A 23,004-nucleotide genomic window follows, 5' to 3' on the forward strand; every position below is an offset into this window, starting at 1 on the left:
TTTAATGCCCACATAATTACCAACTCATATGTACTTTCAAAATGAAATTTGACTGGAGCAATTAAGATTAATGACGAAGTCAAATCTTAATTACGACGGTTTGACTTCACGCTAAATAACTAAGCAAAACGGAATTAAAGGAGGTTAAGCATACTTACAATAGTCCTAAGCACGACTAATGATCACTATGGATGAGTCTTGAGCTCCAGGAACCTCCAAGAAGTGAGTTGTGAAATTTTCAAGTGAATGAGCAAATGAAAAACCCAACTTATGGCCCTTATATAGGTTTCTTGATGCCATTTGATCATGCCAAACAAGTCTATGAATGAATCCAAATGATTACAAGTGTCCCTAGGCCTCAATATACCATCAAACAAGCCTATAGAATCAAAAACAACGTTATTAAGTCGGTTAAACGGGCTGGAACAGGTAGCTGGCAAGAATTTATGCATCTGGCGTCCTCAGGCGGCCCGCGTAAGACTTGGGCCTGGTCTTACGCGGCCCGTGTCAAGTCCTGGTCCGGTCACAAAGTTTCAACAATTGCAATTTCAGTCCCTGGTCCTTCTAAACTTGTTTTTAAGCTCATTTCTTGCACTTTAAACCACCAAACTTGACTTTTAAGGACTCCAAGTTATAAACCAACTTTGTTTAGTCCCCGGTTATTCATACGTTCACCAAAAAGTCTTAAATTTCAACGTTGACGCTTTTAACCCCTCGTATACGAATATCGTCATAACTTTCTCATACTTAATCGAAACCTTGTGAAAATTTTATCACACATTCTTGTGAGTATAATTAACCATTACAAAGCTTTGGGTTTGCTAAAAGGTCACTCAGAGGTATACTTTTAAATATGTTCACACATTTAACCCCTGTAGTTTGTAATTCCTCACTTTCTTTCACAATTAGCTTCGTATGATCCATGACTCATTCGTTTAAGGGTATAAACATCATGTAGGGCTATTTTAAAGTATATTTATTCATTGTTGACATTTTGAACCCTTATATACACATACTTTCCTTGTTTGTCAACTTTAGTCCTTCATACGTAATCTTTCACACGTTCAAAGCTTATGACACGTGTCAATACATTATTGGACATGAATTTTCGAGGTGTTACAATTGTGCTTCAGTGCGATAGATTGAGTTGCGCATGCCAGCAAGTGCGCGTTTAGACAAGTTTAATACTCAGATATTATTATTATTATTATTATTATTATTATTATTATTATTATTATTATTATTATTATTATTATTATTATTATTATTATTATTACTATTATTATTATTATTATTATTATTATTATTATTATTATATATAACAAGTCATAGCATAAGTAACTGCGTTTCGGGTTTACGTTGCGTTTGCGTCGCATCACGATGAGCGAGGGGAGTAGCTTAAGTACTCACGCGATGTCATCGTTAGCGTTAGTGTAGTATGCGTTGTGAGGTGCGATATAGCGTGTTGAAAGTATGAGATATATGCGAAGTAGCGTTGTAAGCGACTAGTTACATTATGATCCGAGTCTCTGGTGCTAGGCGTAACGAGTGTAACGAGAGTAACAAGCATGAAAGTGCGGGTTGTTACACCTATTAACTTCATGTATATGATTATTTTGTTGAACACCCAAAACTGTAAAACCAGATGGCATGGCCACTCTAAAGCAATTAACTCATTTACTAGATGTGCATTTGATTTCGGTATTGAATTTCATTTTGATAATGCCATTTTTAAGTTCGTTTTGATTTTGGTTTTACCTAAATTTTTCCTAGTGAGGCATAATGAAAATATTTTCTGTTGAAAATATAAAGTGCAGGTTTCATTCATATGTTATGAAACATTTATGATGTACTTAATGTACTTGCATTGTCTTTTGTCTAGTGTGGTTTTTATAACAGATGCAATACTTGGGGGGCCAGAATGAAAGTTTATTTTAAAGTCGGTGCAAATAATAAAGATCAAGGGGCAAAGTGTAAATGTTGAGTGCAGCTGATATATAAAGTTCTGTTTGAGAGCTAGGGTTCTTGTGACTCCTCTTCGCAGCCTCTTGCACATTGGTTCGCAGTACTTTCTCAGCTATTCTCTGAATTGTTCGTTTGAAGATTGGTTGAAGATCTGCTGCAGATCTTATCTTATTGATCTTCAGTATTTGCCGTTTGATCCTGTGGATCGTCAGGTTTAGTTGTATTTTTTATGTATCGATCTAGGGTTTCTAGGTTTTTTTGTTGCAGCTGTTTATTGTTCAGTTGGTCTCTCTCATTTTGTGGTTGAGAGATTATTGTCGCTGCTGGTAGATGATCATCTGTTGATGATCATCAAACGGTTCTTGTATTTTTGTATTTGTTGATCTTACTTTTGTAAGATCTTTTGGGAGATTGGGGGTAATCATTTTGGGTTGGTTAATAAGAGTTTTGCCATCTGTTTTTGTAGCTATATTTTGTGTTTGATGTGATTTTATATCGTTGTTAGTAGAAATCAGTTATAATACCATTGTTTTTACATGGTATCAGAGCCAGATGGCTCCGATTCTGTTGTTCTTCCGCTGTGGTTGTCTTTGTTTTTATTTTTTGTTCATTATTTGGTATTCTTGTTGTCTAGTCTATTTTTGATCTTTTCTTGGAGTATGTGCAGGTTTGAATCTGGTGTGATACAAATCCTTATTAGGGTTTGTTGAAGGTCAAGAAGGAGATCAGATCTGTTTCTTATGTTTTGAATCTGTTTTTTTGTTTTTTCTTCATTTTTGTGTCTGTTCTGTTTTGATTCTTGTTTGAAGTGTTTGCAGGTCAGATCTGGTAAGATCGGTACAATTCTGGTGTGTCACGAACCCTAAGTAGGGTCTGTTGACGGTTGAAAGGAGGATGTCTATCATTTTTTGAAGACCTATGTTAGTCTCTGAAACCCTAGAAGGTTCAGGGCAAACTAACTAGGTGTGCTTAATTGAGGTTTGATTCAATTGTGTAGTTCTTGGAAACTACAAATTTGGTCTTTCTAGGAGTTAAATGCGCCCTTTGTAAGATCTTTCTAATTTTATCTTGTTTTATTTTTTGTTGTTGATTGGATTAGTTGAAGTCGGGGTAGTGAGGACCGGCACCTTCTTGTCTGTTATGTGTTTTTGTTTGTCTGTGGTATCTTGTTGGTGTATATCTGTTTGTTTTATGTATCTACTGTTGTTATCGTTTATTAGGTTGTGGCTCCTGAGTAAAGGCATGTCCAGGCACCATAGAGTGATGAACCTGGAATCTTGTCCCTGACTCAGCTTCGCCCTAGGTTTTATTTTTTGTCTGGCTCATATATTGTGTTTGTTAGTGCATCTACGTCTGCTGACTACGTCTTTCATCAAGTCTTGAAGATTGAACTGATCGGAAATGACGTAGAATTCTAAATCTAGATGATTTGTATAGGATCGCTTATATGTACTTGTTCTAGGGTCGCTTTTGTGTCAATTGTAGTTGAGGATCGCCTATATGGACCTGATATGGATCGCTTATGTGGACTTGATGTGGGATCGCTTATATGTCATGTCATATAAGCAGCCCAGCACATCTATATATAGTAGAGGCGATCCACAAAACATAGGAACGGTGTATTCTTCCGGCAAGCCACGAAGTGCTGCCGAAGTGCTGTCAGAACTTGTAATTGTGCTTGAAATCAATACAACAGCAATATTAGAGTGAATACGGCTTCAATTGCACCAGATTATTAGTTTCCGCCTCTTAATCTGGACAAGAGCTTCTCTGAACGACTCAAACAGGTCGGTATTCGATCCTACAAGTGGTATCAGAGCTCAGGAGGAGGAGTTCTTGCCATTGTAGCTGCTATTCTTCTGTTTTTCTACACTTTCTTCACTTTTTCAAAATTTTTCACGGTGAAACCGGCTCAAATTCAAACAGTATGCTCGGAATCATGGACTAATAAAGCCTTGAAAGTTTCAGATTCAAATTCGACCTAGAAAGTTGATTTTTAGGTGAATCGCTTTTTCGGATTTGTGCAAAAAGTGACGTAAGATTCTGGATCGCTCGAAACTGTCGTCTTGGATCGCTCATTTGACAATTTCTGGGCCGCTTATTAGTCCAATTTGTGTGGATCGCTTGAAAATTTCAGCTTGGACCGCTTTTGTGACTGATTTTGGACCGCTCCAAAATTAAAAGTGTGAACCGCTCGAACAGGTTATTGTTGAATCGCTCTTGTGACTGACCTTGGACCGCTCGAAATAGAATTCCTGAACCGCTTATAGAACAAATTGTGAACTGCTCGAACGGATACTGTCTGGACCGCTTATTCGAACAGCTAATTGGACCGCTGATTTGGAAACTAGTTGAATCGCTCATTTGTCAGCTGATTAGTCATTTCATTGGTTCATTCTTTTGAACAGTTGTATAAAATTTGGAATCTTTGTGAACGATTGAACAATTTGAAAGATGGATACGGAATTTTATAACGCTTTTGCCACCCCGACTTCAATTACCCAAAGTGCTTTGATTGAAAATGAAACCGGAACGTCTCAAAAACCACCGAAACTCATGGATATTGATGATGACAACGTGTGGTCGGAACGATTCGGAAATTGGGTTGAAGCGTATCATCTTGACGCGTGGGAACACACTGAAGTACCATATACAAAACCCACAAAAGACAATGTTGAGAATGCTGCTCCGCTAACACTTAGAGAGATGGATACTGCACAAAAGAAGAAGTATCGAGATGAGAAATTGATGGTCAGTCTACTTCAGCAGGCAATAAAAGAAGATATTCTGATTTTGCTTCAACATGATGGAACTGCATATTCGATTTGGACAGAGTTGGAAGCAAAGTTTACGGGAAGTGATGAAATGTTAAGAAACAAAATGTCTCTCATGAAAAAGGAATTTGATTTGTTTCGGGGATTGAAAAATGAAACCACCAAACAAATTATTGATCGATACTGTAATTTGGTGAGAAATATGACAAAGTTAGGTGTTAAGAAAAGCACTGATGAATTAGTTGAAAAACTTGCAGATGCTCTTCCACACGAAACATGGGGAACTTTTCTGATGATGCTAAAATCTAACAGAAAAGATTTTAGAGCTATGACCTTGGGAGATTTTATCAAGCATTTAGAAGCTCAAGAGATGGAGCAGAGAAAGATCGCTAGGATGAAGAATTACGATGGAGAACAGGATATCAGTTTATACTACAAGCATGGTGTTACTGATTCAACAAAGTTCTCTCCTAAGATCGAAACTGCTTACAGTGTTAAAGATTCTACTGAAAAGAAGACATCTCAGGGATCAAGCAGCAGCACAAGATTTTCATCTTTTGATCCTAACATCTCTGTAACAAAAAATGGTAGAAAACTTCAGTGTAACATTGTGTTAAGCCTTGAGAATGATCAAGACTACACTGAAGATATTGCAAAAAATCAAATGTCTTTGTTAGGGATGATTTTAGAGTCTTATAGTTGTTTTGTTGCAGGAAAGATCGGAAATCCAATGCTCACGAAAGAGGATTACGATCAAATTGATGCTGAAGAAATGGAATTGATGGATATAAAATGGTGTATGGCGAGTGTGATGAGACGTGCTGAAAAGTTCAAACAAATTACCGGCCGTGATGATTTTCGTGATGCAAACGTTTCAGCTTTAGGTTTTGACAAATCTAAATTTACATGTTTTCGTTGCAGGGAGAAGGGGCATTTCAAGAGGGAATGCAAAAACCGTGAAGCTACCGGTGCCCAGAATCCTTTCGGAAACAATGATTATCACAAGAAGGCCATTTATCATCAAATCACTCAACCAACACAGCAGCATCAGGCACAAACAGCTCATGGAAGAGATGTGGTTGATAAAAGGGCATGTGTTGTTAGTCAGGGAAAATATGATAATTTTACCTGGGAAAATTATCTTCCGAAAGAAAGCAAAGTATGTGTAGCTGAACAAAATGACGAGAAGTTGGCTGAAGGATTTACTTGGGATGATTTTTGTCCAGATCAAGACTTTGTGGCCAAGAATACTTCTCATGCTTTCTTTGCTAATGCTTATGATTTGAAATGTGCAGAAAGGTGCAGGAAAGTCATGGAAGCTGCAGAAGAGAGACGAAGAAAGCTCGAGGATGAGGCTGAAGAGGAAGAGAGATTGAAGGAAGAAGCAAAAGCTGAGAAATTGAGAAGAGCTCGATTTTTAAATTCAAGCAAGACGGTCAAAGAGGTTCCTGAATTTGAGGTTAAAGTGGATGCTGAACCGATCATGGTCCAAGAAAAATGCATGAACTGTGATTCACTGATTAAGCAGAACAATGAGCTGTTGCACAACATTCACAAGTTGAAAGAATCGTATGACACAATGAACAGAGAAATCAACAAGTATACAGATTCTGATGGTGAACAAGCTGAAGCTATGAATACGTTGAAGATAGCTTACCTAAGACAGCTTGATACGGCGAACTATAACATTAAGAAATGTGCAGATCTCGAGCTTGAGTTGGCAACACAAAAGATAGAAACTGAGAAAGTTAAGAAATTATTAGACAGTTACTCATGTTCTACTTTTGTTGTTGACAGGATTTATCCAGTTGTGAAAGATCTGAAGACTTTTGAAGAAGTGAAGATATTTGAAGAAGAAAAATCTGTGACAAAAGATGAAGAAAAATTGAAGACTTCTGGTAAGAAACCGAGTGTATCTTACAACAGATGTCCGCCCCCAGTAGAAAATGGATATTCACCTCGAAATCCAAATTCAGAAAGAGTCAATCAAGCAATCAATTTGAAATGGGAGTCTGGGTCGTCGGATAACTTACCAGAAAGTATTGATGTCACATATACGTCATCAGACACTGATCATGAGTCAAAGTTGATAAAAAGTATGGTCGATCAGGTGTTAGACACAGATGACAATGAAGAATCAAAACCGAAGTCAAAACCCGAGTCAAAATCTGAGTCCAGTGCGTCAAAGCCAACAGTCAAAAAGGACAAACGGGTTTATGATAAAGAGTTTTTACTTTCGAAATCTAATTTGAATGATGAATCAGTCAAAGTGGCATATACTTTGAAAGGTTCTGACAAATTATATTCAGATGAAAGTTTTCCAATAAGAAGTGTCAGAATTGAAATGATTCAAAAGGTTTTCAAAATCACAGAAATTAATATTTCTGAAATAAAAGATTTTAATCTTAATGGAAAACCTAAACAATACACTTCAAGAGATCAACAGAGAGTTAACAAGAAAATGGGTTACAATTGTGGTTATAGTTTCCAAAAGAAATCAAACCATGATCGTAATTACAAAAAGAAAGGTCTTGGTTTTGCTCCACAGAAAAATTATAAAAATGAAAAAATTTATAAACCAAAAACAATGTTTGTTGCAGGAAAAACTACAGAAGCTGAAAAAGAAAAATCATTCAGAAATCAGACAAATCAAGAATTCCTTGCTAAGAAGCAAGAGGGCATGAAGAAAGAAGACCCGAAAAAGGTTGAAAAGAGATCTTGTTTTCAGTGTAAAGCTGTGGGTCATGTTGCGAAAGATTGTCCTAAGACATTTCGACCAAAACAAGAAGTCTCAAGAAAAATGAAAGAAAAAGTTGTTGAGAAGACTGAACTGTCAACCCGGAAGTTCACAGGTTTTGAGAATTCGATTTATGAGAAAGGAGAATGTTCAAAGAGTGCTTCCAAAAGAATAGACAATTCTACAAATCAGAAATGGGTTGTAAAAGGTTCAGGTAACAAGTCTGGTGATGATTCTGATTCCATAAAATCAGAGGAGCCACGTGTTGAGAAAAAGATTGAAAAGAAAGTTCAGATAGTGGACGATGTGAATTTTCCGCCACTAAGTGCTAAAAATTTCAAATCTAAAATTGGAAAAGTTGATATTTCAAATCAGTTTTATTCTGACAAGAAGAAAATTGATGTTGAAAAAACTTTCAACGGAAATGTAAAACGCATCTTTGGAAAAATGGTCAGTGGTAAGGCCCAAAGCATTCAGGATTTTTATGCTTCCAAAGGATTGGTTTACAGGTCGGTTGAAAGGAATGATGAAAACGATGAGGTTGCACCCAAGGAAGGTCAGGCTTGGGTGGATATATTTTTCCAAGAATGAAAACCTGACTTGCCGGAGATCCCAAGATGGTATCGTGGATCATGAATCGGCATCCTTCTAAATCTGTTTGTGAAGTTGCAGGACTTGCCGGAACTCCCAGGTTTGTAAGCGAGGAGTAGGAATCGGCACCTTGAGAATTCAACCTAAAGATGGTAATTGGTTGAAAAACAGGTTTGAAGAGCTTGAATTGCTAAATCTATAAGTGGTTGTTTGGTAGTGATTGGTGTAGATCTTACAAGTGATTAAATCAAGGTCATTAAATTGGACTTGATTTAATTATCATTCAAGAATTTGGTAAACAAAGTGATGATTTGAACCCCATTTTACAAAAGATAAAAACAACTAAACTTATTTTCCAGAAAAACCATTCTGATTAAAACAAACTTAAGTGTTTTGAAATCATTATGGGAAAATAGTTTGTTGTGAGGGGGAGTTCTGATTGTTTAAGCCAAACGGATGGAGAATTGAGGTGTTTTGATATCAGTTGTCATGTTCTGTACAGTTTGTTTTCAATTTTCTTTAGATGTATTTGAATTTTAGGGGGAGTAAGTATTTTTAGAAAATCCAAAAACATCAGAAAATTTGAAAAATACAAAAACATGATAAAATCAAAAATGAGTTTTTGTTGCGAAAAAGAGGAAATGATAGTACGTCAGTAAACTATCACGACACGCTAAAGAATTGGATAGTCAAAATGTGATAAACAATCTTACTGCGGATGTGTCAGTAGATTTTCACACATTTAGTAAATTGAAACGAGATATAAATCTAAATCAAACTTACTTAATTCATGGGTAACTATTCTTGGATATATGGGTAACCCCCGAAATCTTGTTTGAAAGGTCCCGTATTCTGAGATACTAGGTCTTTATGCTCAGTGATATCTGGGGTATTATTCCGGGACTTCTGCTGTATGGAAATACTGACCTAGTCCCCGAATAATACTTTCTGCAAAAAGCTTTGAAATATAAGCGCCGCCCTCAGCAAACTGATTAAACAATAAAATTGGTAATCTTTGCTGTTGTAACAAAAGATCCTCTAAAGGGGACCCACCAAAAGTCGAAGCCGTCATCTCTCTACGTATACGGAAGTATCGACCTGAGCTCTCACGACCCTCGCACATTACCCCTTTACAGATATCATCTATGGTATACTCACCTGTAAGACTGAATATTTGGGATCTGGATGCGGGAGTATATTCAAGTGGAGTGATACACAATTAGGTTTAAGTCTTTAAAAACATTAATATCGTATCTCGAATCGATTGAAATCTGTGTTGAAAATTTAAGTGGACAAATATACTGACAATCTAGGTAAATTGTTTAGAACTTATCATGTAATCAAGCTTAATGGTGTTTGTGATATGTTTCAAAACTGATATGATCCTCTTGCACAAACTCACAAAAATATTGTTTGTAAATATTTCATTTCTGCAGTTATCTTTCATTCAGAAAATCCAAAAAGATTTTTAGTGAGTTTTAGCATAAATTTTGAAAAAAATCAAAAAGATTTTCGACAACTGGTGTTGAGATGCTGATTTTCAAAATTCAAAGTGCTAAACTTGAAGAACTGGTTTGGGAAGTGTTTGTGTATAGATGATGAAATTGTTTTGATAAGAACCAGAAATGTTCTTGAATGCAAAATCATTATTATTGATTGGTTCTATATAGTTTCTAAAATTGTTGAAAAATTTATCTTTATAGAAACTTATGGTTGGGTAGAGATTGTGCAGGTGTTAAAAAGCCAGGTTTCGATTTAGAACCTGATGGGAGCCTGTTAAAGATCTCAGAACCAGTGAAAGATTGACTTTCAGACTACGATCCTAGCTGTGTGAGAGGGGGAGTCTGAAGACACCGAGTCAACATTCAAGAGAGAAGAGTTTGTTGATGATGGAACCAGGATTCTTGGAACGACAAATTTTTTTTAGAGGCAGATTGTTGACTGATGAAGATTGTAGATTGCAGACTGGAATGAAGACATTGATGAAGACTCCGTCAACATCCGAGGGGGAGTTTGTTAGTGCATCTACGTCTGCTGACTACGTCTTTCATCAAGTCTTGAAGATTGAACTGATCGGAAATGACATAGAATCCTAAATCTAGATGATTTGTATAGGATCGCTTATATGTACTTGTTCTAGGGTCGCTTTTGTGTCAATTGTAGTTGAGGATCGCCTATATGGACCTGATATGGATCGCTTATGTGGACTTGATGTGGGATCGCTTATATGTCATGTCATATAAGCGGCCCAGCACATCTATATATAGTAGAGGCGATCCACAACACATAGGAACGGTGTATTCTTCCGGCAAGCCACGAAGTGCTGCCGAAGTGCTGTCAGAACTTGTAATTGTGCTTGAAATCAATACAACAGCAATATTAGAGTGAATACGGCTTCAATTGCACCAGATTATTAGTTTCCGCCTCTTAATCTGGACAAGAGCTTCTCTGAACGACTCAAACAGGTCGGTATTCGATCCTATAGTGTTATCTGTTGATAACTTCTGTGATCTATTATCGGTTTGTTGTTGTTCTATTATACCTTTTTACTGATTCATTGTTTGGTTCTGTGTGTCTATGTAGTGTGTGGTAAAGAGATAGTTTAAAATCTGTCTCTTAGTGATTGTTAAAGTTGTTGAATGTTTTTTCTTAAAACAAATATAAGCTGTTTTGGTCTTCATTTGTTGTTTTGAAAGTTGTTCTATTGTTAAGTCTTGATCTGATGTGTATTTGTCTAGAGCTTGTTGTTGATGTTTTCATCATGTAATAAAATATTTGTCGTTAGTTAATCTGTTGTTGCTTGGTCCTTGTATGTCTACGGGTTGATAACATGTCTGTTTGGGAGTGTGTTGAAATCATTCTGTTATCTTCATACACTCTCTCTCTCTAGTTCATCACATTTAAGTATTTCTTCATGCTCTTAGATCCATTTTTGTGTTGATTCTGGTCATATATGAGATTCTTGTTGTTTATGTTGTTGTTATCTGTGTGGTTCTCATCTTTGTTCGTTTTAGAGGGTTAGATTTTGTAAGTCATGATAGTTTTGAGTTGTTATGTCTCTTGAATCTTGTATGATAATTGGATAGTCATTTTTTTTAATCGTGAGTGGCTGAGTTTTTTCATTGCATGATCATGTTGTTTCATTCATGATTGGATGTTTGGTTGCCGTGTAATGTGTTACCTTTGTGGTTATGTGATCTTGTATTTGCTGTCATAAGGTAGTTTAGTTTGAAATGTTGTTTCTAGTTATTGATTCATATGTTCTGAATCTTCATCATGGATCATGTGATTCGATTTTGTCTTGAACTGGCATTTGTCTTTCACACATTGTCTGTATGTCTTGTTGTCTCCTGTTGTATGATTAGTCAAACTATGTGGTTTGAGTGTTTCTAACCACTTGTTTTGTCAAGTTTGTTCTTGATGTCTATGTTTGCCTAGCTATGAGATCTATATGTTAAGGATCTTTGTCTTGTATGTTGTTAAATGTCTTTTATTTGCAGTCTTGATGTCTGTTTGTCTATGATCTTGTTTGTATGGTTAGTTTGAGCTGTGTGGTTCATATTTAACCGTTGGTTTTGTCAAGATTATTCTGTATTTGTGACAGCCTTGTATGTTATCTCTTGTGAGGTGTTTTTGGTTGCAAAATATGTTATTTTGTGATTTTGTTTGGCTGTGTCTTATTGTCTTGTGTATGTCTCGTTATTCTTAGCCTTGTATGTGAGATATGAAATCAAGTGATTTTGTGTTTCATTTTTGTTTAGGTTGGAATTGTTGTCTAATATAGAAGTGTGTACTTCTCTTTTATCAGTGTTATTATGAATCTTGTTGTCTGGATCAATAGTATTGTCAAGATTGTTCTAGAATGTTTGTACAGCCTTCTATTTTTCTCTTGTATGAGATGTGTGTTCCGTTTGCAAATCGTGTGATTTTGTGTTCTGTCGGAACTTGTTTGATTGTATAATTAGTCTGATGTCTGCGTTGTTATCAGATTTTTTCTTTGAATCGTGTGATTCAGTTTTGTTGTGAAGTTGTAAAATTTTATTTGCTTGATTCAAATTAGTCTTTATGTTCTTTACAAGTTTTCTCATGATATGTTTCTTGTAAAGTTGTAAAAGTTTTTGATCAAGTCAAATTAGTTTCTTAAGATCTTCACATGTGTTGTTTTTCAGATGTGTTCTGAATTCTTTAAAGTCATGTGACTTTATGTGTCATCAGATGTGTATCTGGTTCTGTTATGCAATCATATGATTCCTTGTTATTGGGATATGTTGTATTATTCTGTTTACAAAGTTTTTTTACATGAATCCTAGTATTTACAGATATGTTTTTTGAATTATGTGATTCAAATATATGATCTGCATACTGTAATTGAATCGTTTTCTTTTCAGACTTTGTTCTTGTTGTAAAACCATACGAGTCTTTATGGTCTTTATGGTTTCATGACCAGGTTTTTTTATTCAGACGTGTGACTTTATGTGGTGTTTTTAGTATTTGATTCCTTTGAATATAGACTCAAAGTCTATTTTTCAATTAGAATTTATATGCTGATATGAAAGTCTTTGCTATTCTAGTTATGTTAAACCTATGGTGGGGAGTTGTGCAACTTGTTCAATACTTCAATATTGTTCTGGTTGTTTACTATTTTGTTTGTCAGATTTAATTCTTGTTTATCTGAATCTTTTGGTGATTCTTGTCTTGACGAGTTTATTCTGCATTATGTGACAATTTATTTGTTTTTTTCTCTTTTAAAACGTTGGTACGTGTGATCCATATGTCATGTTGTATGAATTGTCATATCTTCTGGTTTGAATTGGTCTAATGTGATTTGTTTTCGAGCTTGTCTCTTGTATGTATGTTGTGTTAGCCTGGTATTTCTCTCTTGTGTAAGAGATGTGCAGGATCTGTGAAGGCTATTATTTTTGTCTGGTGTTCTTAGTCATAACAGTTTATCTGTTTTGTTGACTGTCTATTATAGAGAGTTCTTTGGTTGGTTGGTGTTTGTGTTACTTCAAGGAATCTTCTGCCTCGTCTTATAGTTTGTCTGAATACTTAGTTAGTCATCTTAGGAGTTTGGTTATAGAAATCCTATTTTTGTTTTGATTTGTTTCTCTATGATGTTGTGTTAGCCGTAGTTTGGCTGTTAAAATCTAGTAAAATTGCCATATGAGTTTATTTGAATCTTCTCTTTCATGTGGGGACTAAACAATTGAAATAGAACTGGAATTTATTGAAAAAAATTAATTCATATACTATACATTTGTTAGTTATGTTTATTCGTTATTCATTGGGCTTAATTGTTACATGTATAAGTTGTTATCAGGCTGGTTATTAGCATGTTATCTCTTTGGGCTCATGTCATGTTTGGTGCAAGTTGTTGCAACAGCTGGGAGTTCGAGGGGTCTCTATGAAACTTATGGAGGACTGCAATCATCACTTAACATACATGTGAACTTGAGTGTAATTTGGTCAGTGAGCACATATGAATGAAGGGGGGATGTTGAAAATATAAAGTGCAGGTTTCATTCATATGTTATGAAACATTTATGATGTACTTAATGTACTTACATTGTCTTTTGTCTAGTGTGGTTTTTATAACAGATACAATACTTGGGGGCCAGAATGAAAGTTTATTTTAAAGTCGGTGCAAATAATAAAGATCAAGGGGCAAAGTGTAAATGTTGAGTGCAACTGATATATAAAGTTCTATTTGAGAGCTAGGGTTCTTGTGACTCCTCTTCGCAGCCTCTTGCACATTGGTTCGCAGTACTTTCTCAGCTATTCTCTGAATTGTTCGTTTGAAGATTGGTTGAAGATCTGCTGCAGATCTTATCTTATTGTTCTTCAGTATTTGCCGTTTGATCCTGTGGATCATCAGGTTTAGTTGTATTTTTTATGTATCGATCTAAGGTTTCTAGGTTTTTTGTTGCAACTGTTTATTGTTCAGTTGGTCTCTCTCATTTTGTGGTTGAGAGATTATTGTCGCTGCTGGTAGATGATCATCTGTTGATGATCATCAAACGGTTCTTGTATTTTTGTATTTGTTGATCTTACTTTTGATCTTTTGGGAGATTGGGGGTAATCATTTTGGGTTGGTTAATAAGAGTTTTGCCATCTGTTTTTGTCGCTATATTTTGTGTTTGCTGTGATTTTATATCGTTGTTAGTAGAAATCAGTTATAATACCATTGTTTTTACATTTTCCAAGTGTTTGAATGCCTTTTTTGTGAGCTATAATGGGTTTCAATTTGGATTCGTTTGGATGATTCTGAATTTGCCTGTTTCTGTGATAGGTTTATAAGAGGATTCAATGTTCATGTTTTTGTGGAAGCTTTTAAGAGGCTATGATGACGGATTCCTTGGGTGATTTTGAGTTGCCCTACTTTTGTGAACGGTCTAATAGACTATCACTGCTTATGATTCTTTCTTTTTCTACACTTGGTGCATGTGATGACCATGTGAATAGCTTTTGTTTCACAAGACAACCAGTGCCGAGATGGTAGTGTCGTTTGTTTGGTATCGACTTACTAACCGGTGAGTTTTTATCTTCATTAAGCTCCCCTTTTTAGTCTTATATATAAGCATAGCAAAGAAATATTATTTTAATCCTTGGTGTTTTTTTGAAAGGTTTTTGCACAATAATTTATGGTCCTGTGATTGATACCATCTCCTTACTTATAGTTGCAAGGTGGAATGTCTATGACGGATTGATGGGATTCGAGCTGAGAAGGTATACAATATCTGCACTTTTTATTTATTTTTTTATTTTAATAAGATCACTAGCCGAGTTGATTTAATTTTGCATACTGTCAGGTTCTGTTTAACAGTGAAGGGCGTAAGCGAGGACTCGACATAGGCGCAAAGATACGACGCACAACAACGGAGTAGTGATGAGGAAGATGATGTGAGCGGGACATAGGCTTTGCTGCAAAAAGTAAGATCAATTTGCTTAATTTAGTTCTGTGTTTTTTAGTCTACATAAGCGCGGGCTCATCTCAATCCTAATTAATTAAATCCATCAACTATCATTGTCGTCACGTGTCTTGCACATGTGGATACATGCCGCAACGCGCGGGTGGTAAACCAACTATTATTTTTGTTTCTGGTCAGTTGTTTCATGTTTGAGTTGTTGGTTATTAGTTTTATTTTAAGATCTTGAAAGGGTATTTTTGTCATTTCAGTAAAAAAAGTTTATTGTTGTTGATTCTATTTCAGGCATAGAAGCCTGATGCTGTTGTGTACATTTCATGTTGTGTATGAAAAGTTGAATGAGGTTTTGGATGTGTGAAGAACTTGGAATCACAAAAGAAGTGGAGATTAAATGCTCAAATGTCAATTTTAGGGCCACCATTTTGTATATGTGATTTTTAGATGAGACTGTAGGAAAAAAAAAAAAAAAAAAAAAAAAAACCTTACGTAAAAAATATTGTGTACCCGGCCGTAAAGCAACAGGTGCTTTTTCTAGTTATAGATCTAAATTTCAATCACAAATAATAACCAAATCGGGTTCTTAGGGTCGAGCCGGTGCCTCGGGTCATCGGGTCGGGCCCCAAAGTTAGGGTGAAGGTAGTTGTTACCTATTTGGAATAAGTAAACTCCTCATTTACCCGATCAGACAATGCCACGTCAATTCACCTAAATTGTTTACCTAATGCTTAAAATCGTTGGCGGTGGTTTACCTAATGGGGTTTATGTAAACTATTAAAAAAAGGAAAAATGTTTGATTGGTTGAGAAGGAATGAACCCCACCACACACCCTTCTTTCTCCCCCTTCTCTCATCGGTAAACCTTCACCGATCTAACATCATCACCGAGCGATAAACACCATCGGCGACGGTGTTACTAGTCGGTAAACCGCTTTACCCGTTCACCCTTAACACAAATAATATTCTTTTCATTAAATATTTGAAGTCCCACTCCTCGCCCATAACTCTCTCGAAAGACATACCATTAGGCCCACTTTCACTTATCTAAATACCCCCTCAAACCAAACAGATGTATCTGTTGGAAATCTACAATCCAACTCTGATTGGTTCCTCAAAATATCAAATGGGACCCACCAATTTTCATGATCAATTTTCTTATCCACCAGTAATAAAAAAAAAAAATCATAACTAAAGAATATGTTTTTGGTGCAAGAAATCAATACTATCACAAGTGTGTGTGTATATATATATATATCCCCACATCAACAAGATTCATATTCAACAATCTTTATTAGAAGATATTTACACAAACCCACTTCAGTTTCAAGCTCCAATGGCTCTCCAAGCTACATCCTCTTTTGCTGTTCACAGAGAGGTTTGCTCACCAACTGTTTGTGTTTTTGTCTCTGAGAGTGTTGGTAATAAATGAAGTAACGTTTGTGCATTTGCAGGTGACTTTGAAGGATTCTAGTCTGTTTGGAGTACCATTGTCAACTCATCTTAAAGTTGACTTCACTAGCAGGGTATTAAAAGATTTTTCTTTTTCTTCGAGGGATCTGCTTGTTGATTTTAACGAGCTGAAATGTTGTGCCCGGCTCTCGTGTTAGTTTATCTTTAACGAGCTGAAATGTTGATCTTAACGGGTTGAATGATTCATAGTCTAGGTGGGCTCGGCTCGTTTATGTTAACGAGCTGACATGTTGAGCTCGAGCTCAGCTTTCGAGTCAACTCGTTTATTTTTAAAATTTTGTACTTTTATATATAAAAACAAAAAGTAAGATTTTTTTTCATTCAAATTTATTTCATTAAAGAACCGGAAGATTTACGGTGGAATGGCAGGTAAACGTGTAACAAGCTGCACCGCAACCCCCTTTTGAGTAGCAAATCCGATCCTACCGAAAACAAAACTTTGATTCCTCGACGTCGAGAAGTTATAAACCACGTAATTTATAATTTATATAGATTAAAATTTGGGTTATAATTTTGCGTTATAAGTATATATTATATACTATATAATATTAAAATTTGTCCGTTTACCTTTTAGAGGGGTTTGTGGCGCAGCTTGTTGCCTGTTTACCTGCCATTCTGCTGTAAACTTTCCTATTTTAATATTGAATTTGGTAAAATTATCAACAGTCCCAATTTGTCTTTGATAATGTTGGCTTTAAATTTAAACGAGCAAGCCAACGAGAGCGAGCTTACCTTGGCTTGGGCTCGGCTCGTTTACAAACAAGTTTTTTTTTTTTTTTTTTTCAAACTAGCTTTTATGAGTTATGAGCCGCAAGCTTTTTAAAGAGTCTTGTCGAGTTTACTATCTCTTGATTAAAAATTCTCATTTTAACATGATCCGGACTTTCTTGCAGAAGGAATTCAACCAAAGGGGGGCACTCAAAACCCAAGCTGTAGCCACAACTCCAGCAGCAAACATCGCATCAACCGGAGCGAAGAAAACTTTACGAAAGGGTACCGTGATCATAACCGGTGCCTCATCAGGGTTAGGTCTAGCAACAGCAAAGTCTCTAGCCGAAACCGGAAAATGGCACGTGATTATGGCGTGCAGGGACTTTCTAAAAGCCGAAAGAGCAGCAAAATCATCGGGAATCTCGAAAGAAAATTACACAGTGATGCATTTGGACCTTTCATCATTCGATAGTGTCAGGCAGTTTGTTGGGAATTTTAAGCAGTCGGGTCGACCGCTTGATGTGTTGGTCTGCAATGCAGCGGTTTATTTACCGACTGCGAAAGAGCCCACGTTTACGGCTGATGGATTCGAGCTTAGCGTTGGGACTAATCATCTTGGTCATTTCTTGCTTGCACGATTGTTGCTTGATGACATGAAGAAGTCGGATTATCCGTCGAAAAGACTCATTATTGTTGGCTCAATCACAGGTATTAATTAAGATCAAGAGTCTGTGTATTTACTTAAAAGTAGGTTGGTTAAGGTTTTATCTATAACGGGTCAAAATTTAAGTAAAAAAATGGGTTGAAAGGAAATGGGTCAAACGGGTCAAAAGTCACCCAGAAAGGTATTTTTATGCATAAAACCTCCTAAAATGTGACAACTTTTTAGGTAACACAAACACTTTGGCTGGGAATGTACCACCAAAGGCTAACCTTGGCGACATGAGGGGTCTAGCTGGCGGGTTAAACGGGCTCAACAGCTCAGCCATGATCGACGGTGGAGATTTCGACGGTGCAAAAGCATACAAAGACAGTAAAGTCTGCAACATGCTTATGATGCAAGAATTTCACCGCCGTTTCCATGAAGAAACCGGCATTACTTTCGCTTCATTGTACCCCGGTTGCATTGCAACAACAGGTTTATTTAGGGAACATATTCCTCTTTTCCGACTCCTTTTTCCTCCGTTCCAAAAGTACATCACTAAAGGGTACGTCTCTGAGGATGAATCCGGCAAGAGACTTGCTCAGGTAAAGATTATAATCTATGAATTTTGGTCATTTTAGTTTTTAAACGCGCGTTTTATTACAGCCGATTATATGACATTATGTTTGGTTTGTGATCTAGGTTGTGAGCGATCCGAGTTTGACAAAATCAGGAGTTTACTGGAGCTGGAACAACAATTCGGCTTCGTTTGAGAACCAGCTGTCGGAAGAAGCTAGTGATGTCTCCAAGGCTCAAAAAATATGGGAGATAAGCGAGAAGTTGGTCGGGTTGGCTTAAACAAGAAATGTCTCTAGTTTCGGTTTGGTTTGGTTTTTTCGGGTGAAAATGTGAGTGTAGGACATGTTTTCAGGCAGTTTTCTGTTGTATATTTAGGCTCAAATGAATAAGAATCAATAAGCTTGTGTTTTGATCTTATTAACAAAATAAAAATAGGATGTATCCGAATATCATACCGGGAAGGTAAATTAGTGAATGTCAATTATTCTAGATAAACATCAATAACAAGATTAGCTAGCTACATACGCGTATGTTCGATGATATAACGTAACATGATATATGGATACATAAAAACCATAAAAGAAACGAAAACCCCACCGCTATTTAAAGCTCGTAAGCAGGGAACCTAGCCTCCAACGGTTCTACCATATCCATAAAAAGATAAGCCATTCCTCCAACACCTTCGAATAGGGAAAACGGGTTGTCACCACCATGCATCACCCCTTGGGATATAAGCATCGCGCTTTTTTCATAGAGGAATGCGGCGAAAGCTTTGGCTCTATATAAGAACTTTACATCACCCGTTAAGCGATAGAGTGCAAGAAAAACGTACGTGTTCCCACTTATTCCGTGACAGATTCCAACCCGTTTAAGTAAACCGCGTTTCCATACCACCTCCCCTGCCTCCATGGCCGCCTTGTAAAACTCCTCATCTCCATAAACCTAATATTTTACAAAAAAAAAAAAAAAAGAAGTCAAATTTGGCAAGTAACATAGTCTAAAAGGTATGGTAACATAAGCGGGTTAGGTAACAAACGGGTTAAAATGGGTTCATTTTCTACTACATGATCAATTTTTAAAATCTCTATTATTACAACGATTTTGAAGGGTGTATGCAATTTAAAAAATAGCTCAAAACACCTTTCAATCCATTCAACACAAAACACAACTTAGATCGGCCCATTCATAACCAGTGTTGTAAGAATCACTAGGCGCTAGTCGGCTGGTGGGGTAGGGTACAGAAGACTAGCGATTAATAGGGATTAATCGGATTGAAATTTTTATATGTAATCTTGAGTTTTATATACACGCATACATTTTTAAGTGTAATTTTTTTAGCAAGAAAGGTTTTAACCTCTCATCGGCTCATCTTTTTAAGTAGACACAATTAATCACCGAAATTTACAAGGTTTGACCGGAAAAGCCAGAATTTGGCCAATGATTGGCCGAAACTTGTCCGGAACCGTCGATTTTTAGCTGATTAGGACTACCTACCTAAGGCCGACATTGACCGTATAGCGATTAATTGTCCAATTAGCAGAAAATTAATCGGATGCTAATTGGGATTTTACGACCATGTTCATAACTACTTCTACAATCGAGTGATGAGAAGTTGTGAACAGTGTGTATACCTTAGCTGCTTTTGCAAGGGTAAGAGCGACACCAGGAGCGCCATGACACCAATGCACCAAACGGTCGGACTCACTTCTTTCACTCGACGGATAATTTCCACTCGGGAATCGATTCTTAATCATGTAAAAAAGTGTACCTTTTACATCTTTCAACTCATCTTCCGTTAAAACCATGTCCATTAATACATGCATTATCCCAACAAGCCCATGGGCCGCTCCCCAATACCGTTTACCCTGCCATTCATACATCAATGGGCATTCCTTTGTACGCATTTTTCTACCAGATCTCATAATTTCATCTGTAATTGTTCTCTGCAAACCAAATGTATGCAAATTGTCAAAACAATCAAACGATAAACATAAATTATTTAAAATTTAGAGTAAATTGCCAAAATCGTCCCTGAGGTTTGGGCATGTTTGCCATTTTCATCCAAAACAACTTTTTTGTACAATATAGTCGTTCACTTTTGGGATTTTTTGCCATTTTCATCCAAATGTCTAATTTGCTTTATTTTTTCTATCAAACATTTGGATGAAAATGGCAAAAAATCACAAATCTCAGGGGCGATTTTGGCAAAAAAGTCAGACGTTTGGATGAAAATGGCAAAAAATCCCAAAAGTGAAGGACTATATGGTACAAAAATGTTGTTTTGGATGAAAATGGCAAACATGCCCAAACCTTGGGGACGATTTTGGCAATTTACTCTAAAAAATTTATAAAAATCTTTAGATTTTACCATATGGGTAGATGAAATTGTGTTTTGACCAAGATTCTTGTTTAGAAACAAGCATGCCCATAAGTACCCTGCTCTACCGTATAATAGCTCGTTAGGAAGATCGTTCGGAATCTTGATCTGGACAGAAAAGTAAAACTAATTCAGCCAAGAAAATGTATAAATTAAGGAAAAATATGAAAATTGTTAAATAAAATAATAAAATCAAGTACCTCTCCAAATCTTGTCAAATAGTAATCACACAGTTTATCATCATTCGCTTGTTTAGCCACAACTGCACCAAGAGCATATACACCAGCCAGCCCACATAAGAACGTCACACGGCTGCAAATAATGAACGGTTGTTAAAAAATCCTGTGATTTTCAGGGGTGTAGGTTTTAATTTTCTAGTGTTCGGGTACAGGGAAACTGATTAACTATTCTACTCCAAACATAGAAGCATATCCAAACCCTACAACCCGTTTTTTCTTTCTAATCAGCACGGACAGGTAAAGTGTAGGTCGCGCAGGTCAGGTGACCAGAAACGGTGAAAGCTGGATTTGAGCTTGAGACCTCTGATAAAAGCAAGGGCGTTGGGGGGTCCCCCCCAGCGACACCAATGTTTCGGTTAGAAGTGTAAAATTTCCGATTTTTCGTCCGAAAATTTTAAAATTATATAGGATTGTCCCTCCAGTTATTTTGCCTAAATATTTATACAATATATAAATTGGGTCCCATGACTTTCTGCCCACTCAGAACTTTTGGTCAAGCTCCGCCACCCGGATAAAAGAGAATCAACTGCTTACCAGTTACAACCCGTTTCATTACAACTGACTAATTGATTCTAATTATTTCATATCAGATAATCATAACAGTTCAATTTGCTACAGCTTATTATCACTTGGTTTAAAAAGGCATGCTTGATGTGTGAGGCGCACAAGGCGATCAGAAAAGTTTATACAAGCTGTCAATTTCCATATCAGAAATTGTATAAATGTATGATGATCTTGCATTCAGAAATCTTTCTAGCAAACAAAAGCCCTTAAAAAAGCCCAAAAACACATTTAAAAAAAAAAAAAAAAAACAGAAAACAGAAAGCACAGTAACCTGGAGCCACTAGAGGCAGAATCACAAGCCTTAACAATATCTTTACACAAATCAAGATCTTTCTTGTTGTGTGAAACTTGATAAGCTTTAAACACCAAGAAAGCTGTTCCTAAAGCACCTGTGTACACTCTATAATCATTCAAACGTTCACCACTGCTTCCCCATGTCTCCATAACAATCTATCAAACCAAAATAGAAAACATAAATAATTAAAGATCAACCAACACACAGGAAACATAACACATGAAAATGAACAAGTGGAATACAGTTTGTTTGAGGTTGAAAGCTGCTTGTTTGAGTTGGTCAGAGAATGAGTTGTAGGGGAGGGATAGAAGGGGGGTTGTGGTGGTTTCCGGTGGTGGTGGGTCTTGTTCTTGGATGAATTCCGGCATGTCATGAGGGAAGAAACGATCTGCCATCTGGGTTTTGAAAGTGGAAGATGTGGTGAGATTCTTGAAGGTTAAAGGTGGGAGCTTTGGGGGGGTGGAATGAAGGAAGGGGAGAGTGTGTGAGATACGTGGAGATGATCTGATTATAACACGATTGTTCTCTGGAACGTGTTAATTAGTCAAATATGGTTGCAAATTATTAATTAACTCTATAACATTTATGAAATTTGATGAATGCTTTAAACCAAATTAAATTACGATTTTATCCCCGCTTTAAAATTACCATTTTATCATCAAAGTTAGGATATAATAGAAAATTTATTTAGGTAGAAAGTCTAGGAAGTAATCTTGACCATCCATTTATTTAATCAAGAGCTAAGATTAAATGAGTGAAATTGAAGGAAAAAAAAGGAGACTGGGGGGGGGGGGATATTCCACGGTCCTCCCAACCGCCGAGGTGATCCCACCTCGCAGACCGCCACCCAGCAAGCCTGAGTCTGGGGGTAAATCCGCTACCGTAAGGGCATTGGGAACGAGCAAGACTCGAACCCGCCACCTCCGGGTTAGAATGCGGGCTGGTGGCCATTGGGCTGACACCCAATGGTTGAAAAAAAAGGAGACTGTCTAGAGGCATTCTGGTCAATCCAAGCCAATAGTTTTTTTCTCCTCCAATCCCTCCCCCATTTGTTAAACGTTAATAACTCTTTCATACGGCATTATTTTTTTATAAAAATTGCACAAAAAAAACGAGCGTTTTTTTATCTTTAAAACG

At 36.6% G+C, this 23,004-nt stretch overlaps 2 protein-coding genes across 2 annotated transcripts; one reads left to right on the plus strand and one right to left on the minus strand.

Annotated features, from left to right (window-relative positions):
* Nucleotides 1-16,191: 16,191 nt before the first annotated feature.
* On the plus strand, nucleotides 16,192-18,841 carry LOC110941858 (protochlorophyllide reductase, chloroplastic). The gene is made up of 5 exons (XM_022183539.2): nucleotides 16,192-16,364; nucleotides 16,441-16,512; nucleotides 17,353-17,878; nucleotides 18,060-18,418; nucleotides 18,516-18,841. Exons 1-5 carry the CDS (start codon nucleotides 16,323-16,325, stop codon nucleotides 18,669-18,671), a joined length of 1,155 nt encoding a protein of 384 aa, XP_022039231.1. The 5' UTR covers nucleotides 16,192-16,322; the 3' UTR covers nucleotides 18,672-18,841.
* On the minus strand, nucleotides 18,816-22,383 carry LOC110941857 (lanC-like protein GCR2). Its single transcript, XM_022183538.2, has 6 exons — nucleotides 22,110-22,383; nucleotides 21,844-22,022; nucleotides 20,970-21,081; nucleotides 20,761-20,877; nucleotides 20,024-20,335; nucleotides 18,816-19,334 (listed from the first exon to the last, which is right to left on the minus strand). The coding sequence occupies exons 1-6, from the start codon at nucleotides 22,260-22,262 to the stop codon at nucleotides 18,996-18,998; spliced, it is 1,212 nt and encodes a 403-aa protein (XP_022039230.1). The 5' UTR covers nucleotides 22,263-22,383; the 3' UTR covers nucleotides 18,816-18,995.
* Nucleotides 22,384-23,004: the final 621 nt, after the last annotated feature.

The sequence above is a fragment of the Helianthus annuus genome, chromosome 5 (assembly GCF_002127325.2).
Source record: "Helianthus annuus cultivar XRQ/B chromosome 5, HanXRQr2.0-SUNRISE, whole genome shotgun sequence".
Taxonomy (NCBI): domain Eukaryota; kingdom Viridiplantae; phylum Streptophyta; class Magnoliopsida; order Asterales; family Asteraceae; genus Helianthus; species Helianthus annuus.

Coding starts and splice junctions, on each gene's coding strand:
- LOC110941858 (XM_022183539.2), top strand. CDS start 16,323: ATGGCTCTCCAAGCTACATCCTCTTTTGCTGTTCACAGAGAG. Junction 16,365..16,440: donor CTTTTGCTGTTCACAGAGAG/GTTTGCTCACCA, acceptor GTGCATTTGCAG/GTGACTTTGAAGGATTCTAG. Junction 16,513..17,352: donor AAGTTGACTTCACTAGCAGG/GTATTAAAAGAT, acceptor ACTTTCTTGCAG/AAGGAATTCAACCAAAGGGG.
- LOC110941857 (XM_022183538.2), bottom strand. CDS start 22,262: ATGGCAGATCGTTTCTTCCCTCATGACATGCCGGAATTCATCCAAGAA. Junction 20,878..20,969: donor ATTTGACAAGATTTGGAGAG/GTACTTGATTTT, acceptor TTTTCTGTCCAG/ATCAAGATTCCGAACGATCT. Junction 19,335..20,023: donor CCCTTGCAAAAGCAGCTAAG/GTATACACACTG, acceptor GTAAAATATTAG/GTTTATGGAGATGAGGAGTT.